Source organism: Bison bison, unplaced genomic scaffold (assembly GCF_000754665.1).
Source record: "Bison bison bison isolate TAMUID 2011002044 unplaced genomic scaffold, Bison_UMD1.0 scf7180017864035, whole genome shotgun sequence".
In the NCBI taxonomy this organism is placed as follows: Eukaryota; Metazoa; Chordata; class Mammalia; order Artiodactyla; family Bovidae; genus Bison; species Bison bison.
This window is the reverse complement of record NW_011494607.1, coordinates 3,384,035-3,391,445: the sequence shown is the minus strand read 5'-3', so window position 1 is coordinate 3,391,445 and position 7,411 is coordinate 3,384,035. Positions and strand designations below refer to the sequence as shown.

The 7,411-nt window shown below is 38.1% G+C and overlaps 1 protein-coding gene across 6 annotated transcripts in view; it reads right to left on the bottom strand.

Moving 5' to 3' along the window:
- THEMIS (thymocyte selection associated) overlaps positions 1–7,411 on the bottom strand; it is a 199,310-nt gene that overhangs the window by 160,269 nt on the left and 31,630 nt on the right. For all 6 annotated transcript variants that reach the window (XR_824779.1, XM_010834652.1, XM_010834651.1 and 3 more), the window contains exon 2: positions 618–776. Coding sequence is in view for 5 of the 6 variants with exons in the window: in XM_010834652.1 (XP_010832954.1) it covers positions 618–776 (159 nt within the window). In the remaining variant the exon portion in view is untranslated. The remainder of the gene's footprint in view (positions 1–617; positions 777–7,411) is intronic.

Sequence of the window (7,411 nt, the reverse complement as noted above, 5' to 3'; positions counted from 1 at the left end):
CATGGGGTTGCAAAGAGTCGGACACGTTGAGCGACTGAACTGAACTGAACTGAACTGAAGGTGTATAGTATGGTACCCAAGATACTGTGGTAACATAGAAGAGTGATATCTAGATTGAATTACAAAGTCAGCAAAAGTTTTCTAGCAGGCATAATATCTAAGCTAATTTTTGATGACAGAGTTATCTAGACAAAGAAGAGAAGCCAAACTTGTCAGTAAGGCCAGAAAATGAAGTTTAGCAGTGATCCAGGGAGCTAGGAATAAAGAGTGCAACTATGATTAAGAAAGATTAATTAGTTATACATAAATTATGAAAATATATCTGTAATTTCTTCATTCCCACTATCTAGCTCAACTAATGGTGCATATAGTTGAACTCACAAATATCTCTTAGCAGAAAATATTAATTCCTAAGTAAAACATGTTTACTGAAAAGGCAAGAAAATGTTTGCCTTCTGTTAGTCCTTAAAAATCACTGAACTATAAGACTTGAGTTTTTCATCCACTACCCTAGAATAAAACAAAAAATACCATTTTTTCATTGTTTTCAGTTGTAGAGATTATATAACATTTAACAATACAGTTTTACAAATGAGAAGTGGTTGCAAAATATGTACCTGGAAAATTCATAGGCAGTTCAAATGATTGTGGAGACACACAACCTTCAACGTGCTCACAAATTTCAGCCATGATTTTCTTAATTTTGAGGTCAGTAATTTTAATCACTTCTCCTGTTGACAAACAGCATTCATTTCCAAACATTTCATAAATAGAACCTGAAAAGAGGATGAGAAAAAGAATTCAATAATGAAGACCAAAGTAGGAATCAAAAGCCTCATATGAAGCGTTTTTATTCAGTTCTTCTCTTAGACACCTGCTAAACAGGAATTTAATCAAGCGTGGCAAAATGTACAACATGTGCTAGGAAAAAGATTAGATTTTTCACTTCATCCACTGGCAAAGTGTAAACAATCTTATTTTAGCTATTATTGTAAATTGAATTTATGGTTTCTTCAGTACCCCTAGCTCAACTTTCCAAGGTCAAGCTCAGCCATGTCTTCCCTGCTGGAATTGATAATATTTTTTTGCTAGGTCACAGAGTGAAACCCACATGAGTCAATAATGATCTAAGTAAACACTGCAAACAAGGTTGTAATACAATCTAATCTCCAAAGACAGAGGGTTTGTATACCTGGGTTTCATATTAAGAGCATTACATCTATTTATAATACCTAGTTCTTTTCATCATCATGAATATAACATTTTGCCCACTTTTTCTCTTGTTTTTGACAAGCTGGAAACAATTCTCAATATCTGATGGCAATAGAGGGCAGACCAATCCAGGCAAACTGAAAAGCTTCATTTTAGTTCAGGATTTCGGTCTGCTTCCTAAGAAACCTTTTACCATAGATGTCAAACCTAAATTTTTCATCTATTTAAGTTTTCTTTTATATCTCCTGATGGATAAACATTGAACAGTGAAATAAGTAAAAGATGAGCAACAGGAAACAGGAGAAGCAAAACTTCTGGATAACCTACCCTCAGTGAACAGGAAACAACCCCCAAACTACATCTCTGTGATACTGTCACTTTACAATAAAACAGGAAACTAGAGGTTGATATAAATAAACATTGCAGAACTGTGGGATTTTAAAATATATCAATTTCCTTTCCTCCAATATGATTTAAATCCTCTTTACCACACTAAAATATGAACAATAAGAGCATAAGATTTTAGGTTAGTTGGTTGGTTTTCTGAATTTTTCTCTGCTGAGACCCTTTCTCACAGATATAGCAGGTATCTAAAACATTTTTATAGCATTAATGGTTATTATGAAAGCTATTAAGCCCAGCATTTAATCTAGGTCTATCCTGTAGCTCAAACTGTAAAGAATTTGCCTGCAATGCAAGAGACCCAGGTTCAATCCCTGGGTCAGGAAGATCCTCTGCAGAAGGAAATGGCATTTAATCTAGCTTTAAACAATTCTGTGATTGTATCAGTCTCAACAGGGAGCAGGGGACATATGCAAATCAGAATGATTTAAGGAGGTTTTACACAATTCATGAGGTTCTCAGAGCAAGTATTCTGGGGGTGGTTTGCCATTCCCTCCTCCAGTGGATCACGTTTTGTCAGAACTCTGTACTATGACCTGGTCCATCTTGGGTGGCCTTACACAGCATGACTCATGTGTGCAATGGATGCAATAGACATGAACTTGGGCAATGGATACTGATGCAATGGGCATGAACTTGGGCAAACTTCGGGAGACGGTGAGGGATGGAGTGGCCTGGTGTGCTACAGTCCATGGGGTGGGAAAGAAAAGGACACAACTGGGCAACTGAACAACAACACAGAGGTTTCAACAAAGGGACAATTTACACACAAGCACAGCCAGTTCTAAAAAACATGAGAACATAAATGTCCTGATCTCACTCTTCCTCCACTGGATCATAAGCCAGTGCACCCCAGTTCAGCCAGAAGCTAGAGGACAATGGAGCTGCTGACTCCACAGGAGTCAGCCTTCCAGGCAGAATGGAAATGAAATCTAGCACACCAATCTTATTGTCCAAAAATGAAGGTCATTTTTGCAGACAAGCTAGTGTATGCACTCCTCGTATCCTTCTAAAACTTGCTTCTTTTCTCACATTATTCCCTTAACTACAAACACATATGTTCATTACTTTTCATTAACTTCAATACATTGTGTTGTTGGCCATCTCAAATCCCTTATGGAACACACTGGGATATTAAATAATAATAATAAATCCACAGTGACATTTTCTTCCAGTGAGCTCAGAATAGTTATTTGCTGATTCTCATTTGACAATTAATCTCACAGTAGCATTTTACTTTTACAGTATTATCTCATCCTGTACTTAACTTTTTATGACTTTAGTTTCTATTACTCCCAATTTAATTTTAAGCTTCATGAAAAAAATGCTGCATTATATTATTGTATATCTACCAACACATCAACCTCCCTTCCTCATTTATTGAGCAATCTTTAATGAACACTTACTATGTGTCAGACATTGTAATTGGCAGTAATCTAATTGGCAGTAATCTAATTGACATTGTAATTAGAGATATAGAGGCTTCCCAGGTAGCTCAGTGGTAAAGAGTTCCTTTGCCAATGCAGGAGCTGCAGGAGACGTGAGTTTGATCCCTGAGTCAGAAAGATCCGCTGGAGGAAGAAATGGCAAGCCACTCCAGTATTCTTGCTGGAATAATGCCATGGACAGAGGACACTGGTGGCTTACAGTCCATAGGGTCACAATGAGTCAAACACAGCTGAAGTAACTGAGCACACACGCATGCATTAGAGGTCCAATGCATATGTTTTCTCCATAGAAGCACTGTTTTGAAGGGAAGAGACAAGTAAGCAAACAATTGCAGCAGATTATAAGAACGCTATAATACAGAAAATACAGGGCATTGTGGGAGTAAATTGGCAGCATTTAACTAAGCAATTACATGGTAGAGAGATTAGAGAAAGAATTATGCAGGAGACGACAGCCTAGCTGAGTTTTAAAGGAAACCTCACAAGATGTTAGGGCAGGAGAGGATATAGTATTTGAAAAGGCAGTGAAGTGTGAAAGAGTCTGATACATTCTGGAAACTTCACATAATATTTTATGTCTCAAATATAAGTAAGAAGTGGTAACTGGTAAGAAAGGAGACTGGAGAATTAGAGGGAATCCAGATCATGCAGTGTGTTTATAAAATTACCAATAAACAACAACAAGAAAACAGTTAAAGTCTGAAGCAACCTCAGAGTCAGAGAATTTACATTTTCAGTTATCAGGGTTCAGGAACTAATACCAATTTAATGAGAGGTCATACATATCTAGGCGCTTGCTATCCAAAGTGTGGACTGCCGCATCACCTGGGAACTTGTTAGGATCTTAGCCAGACCCCAGACCTGCTGAATCAGAACCTGCATTTTTAACAAGATCCCCAGATGATTCATAAGTACATTAAGGTCTGGAAAGCACTGGTCTAGACAACAAATGTATAACTGAAATAGTCTCTGTTCTGAGATTGTAGCAAGACTCAGCAGAGAGGACATGTCAGGTAGAGGAAGCATTCAGTGTCACTGAGGCAGAGGATGTGTCAGTGGGGATATGGAAAGGGAAGGATTTAAAATAGCAAAGTGACATGGTAAGATTTTTGTCACATGAAATGGAATATAATTTGATCTTTCCCATTTCAGCAGAAGTCTGGCTTAACTTCAACGCAATGAATGTCTAATTGCAGATGTAATGTATAGCAAACTGACTCACTTGGAATGTCATCTCTTTTGCAAAGTTTCCACCGGAATTCAAAATTAAAAGATGAGTTTATGTGAGATTACACATCAACTCATAGGGGACAGAAGTCAAAATTCTAAGAGAAAATTCTATGAGTTTTTGTCACCATACAAAAACCTTTTGCCACTTCAGGTCTCTTTCTAATCATCCCTTTTCTTTTGGAAAAAGAAAATCCCTCCCCCCTTTTTTTTCAGTCATACAATGAAAAGAGCCTCATGAGAATGTTAATCTTTAATACTTGTCTTTAATTCTTTGTGACTTGCGATTTTCTCTAAGTAAGAAAGCTATGAACTCATTTTTAATAAAGAGAGAAGTCAGTGATACCCAACTCTAGAAAGTTATGTCCATGATAGGTGACAGGAAATACAGCAAATCACAAACTCCTGAAACTTGAAGAGTTCTTGTACATTGTTATCATTATTATGTCTCTTAAAATACATTTTTCCTCAGTGAAAATATAAAATGGTTAATTTAAAAAACAGCCAACACTCATAATCTCAGAACAAGCACATTATAATGTGCCTAATTGCCTTAAAAAAATTGCTGAGATGTGTGTCTGAATAATGTGTTGTGTGTATATAGATATAAAAATAGTTTTCATTTCATTTTTAACCACAAGACATGCATTTTCAATATGCAAATCTCAAATCTATTAAATCTTTACAGACTGATTCTTTCCAAGTCAGAGCATATGTATTCAGGATAATGCCAAACATCAGAGAAAGCTGGAACAAAGCAGCCTGTTTTCAGTGATCAAACATTGCCCCTGAAGGCTGTAATGAAAGAGTCATGTGCCTTTGAAATCACCTGTTCTGTAATGCTACTTTGCTCAATAAAAATGACACATTAATATCCTTTTATGAGTCCATCCCTTATTTGACAATCCACATAAGCAATGCTGGGATCACACAGGGAAAAAAAATATTGGTTCCAAAGCTTTTCTTCCTTTTCTTTTACAAAGTTGAAAATGTGTGGCAGTCAGGAAAGAGGAAACTTGTTAGAGGCCTTTTTTTCCTTTACTCAGCATGTAATCCTTTCCTCCATTCCCCTTGCCATCACTTCTCAGCCCTGCCATGCCAACCACTCATTCCATCATCAGTCTGTCTAAGTTCAACCAACCCTAAAAATTTAGCTCATTCATTGTCTTCTTCAAAGCCTTCCTTTATTTCCACCTAAGAATTAATTCTTTACTCTGTGCTCTAATAGTACTTTCATGTCAGTTCAGTTCAGTCACTCAGTCGTGTCCGACTCTTTGCAACTCCATTAACGGCAGCATGCCAGGCCTCCCTGTCCATCACCAAATCCCGGAATCCATCCAAACCCATGTCCATTGAGTTAGTGATGCCATCCAACCATCTCATCCTCTGTCATCCCCTTCTCCTTCTGTCCTCAATCTTTCCCAGCTGTCAGGGTCCTTTCAAATGAGTCAGCTCTTCACATCAGGTGGCCAAAGTATTGGAGTTTCAGCTTCAACATCAGTCCTTCCAATGAACACCCAGGACTGATCTCCTTTAGGATGGACTGGTTGGATCTCCTTGCAGTCCAAGGGACTCTCAAGAGTCTTCTCCAACACCACAGTTCAAAAGCATTGATTGTTCGGTGCTCAGGTTTCTTTATAGTCCAACTCTCACATCCATACATGACCACTGGAAAAACCATAGCCTTGACTAGATGGACCTTTGTGGACAAAGTAATGTCTCTGCTTTTGAATATGCTGTCTAGGTTGATCATAACTTTCCTTCCAAGGAGTTAGCATTTTTTAATTTCATGGCTGCAGTTACCATCTGCAGTGATTTTGGAGCCCAGAAAAATAAAGTCAGCCATGGTTTCCACTGTTTCCCCATCTATTTGCCATGAAGTGATGGGACCAGATGCCATGATCTTCGTTTTCTAAATGTTGAGCTTTAAGCCAACTTTTTCACTCTCCACTTTCACTTTCATCAAGAGGCTTTTGAGTTCCTCTTCACTTTCTGGCATAAGGGTGGTGTCATCTGCATATCTGAGGTTATTGATATTTCTCCTGGTAATCTTGATCCCAGCTTGTGCTTCCTCCAGCCCAGCGTTTCTCATGGTGTACTCTGCATAGAATTTAAATAAGCAGGATAACATGTATCTCCATTATAACCGCTGTGTGATCATTATCACAGCCTGCAGTTGTGGTATTATTTTCTGACCATTGATATATATAAATACATTAGAATTTTCTATGCTTTCCTAAAGAAAAATATCATCTTAACTATATTTATATCCCTTCTCACATGTGCACAGATAATTGCACCTCTTTTGTTGATTAGTATTTAGATCCTTAGTGAATGTTAAATTATAACTTAGCTTTACTGTAAAACGACAACAAGTTACTGGGAATAGAGTAGAAGTCTTTCTCCATCAACAGTTTAAAACATAGTTAACCCAAGGCTGTATGCAGGTCAGGAAGCAATAGTTAGAACTGGACATGGAACAACAGACTGGTTCCAAATAGGAAAAGGAGTACGTCAAGGCTGTATATTGTCTCCCTGCTTATTTAACTTCTATGCAGAGTACACCATGAGAAACGCTGGACTGGAAGAAGCACAAGCTGGAATCAAGACTGCTGGGAGAAATATCAATAACCTCAGATATGCAGATGACACCACCCTTATGCCAGAAAGTGAAGAGGAACTCAAAAGCCTCTTGATGAACGTGAAAGTGGAGAGTGAAAAAGTTGGCTTAAAGCTCAACATTCAGAAAACGAAGATCATGGCATCTGGTCCCATCACTTCATGTGAAATAGATGGGGAAACAGTGGAAACAGTGGCAGACTTTATTTTTGGGGGCTCCAAAATCACTGCAGATGGTGACTACAGCCATGAAATTAAAAAATGCTAACTCCTTGGAAGGAAAGTTATGTCCAACCTAGATAGCATATTCAAAAGCAGAGACATTACTTTGCCAACAAAGGTCAGTCTAGTCAAGGCTATGGTTTTTCCTGTGGTCATGTGTGGATGTGAGAGTTGGACTGTGAAGAAGGCTGAGAGCCAAAGAATTGATGCTTTTGAACTGTGGTGTTGGAGAAGACTCTTGAGAGTCCCTTGGACTGCAAGGAGATCCAACCAGTCCATCC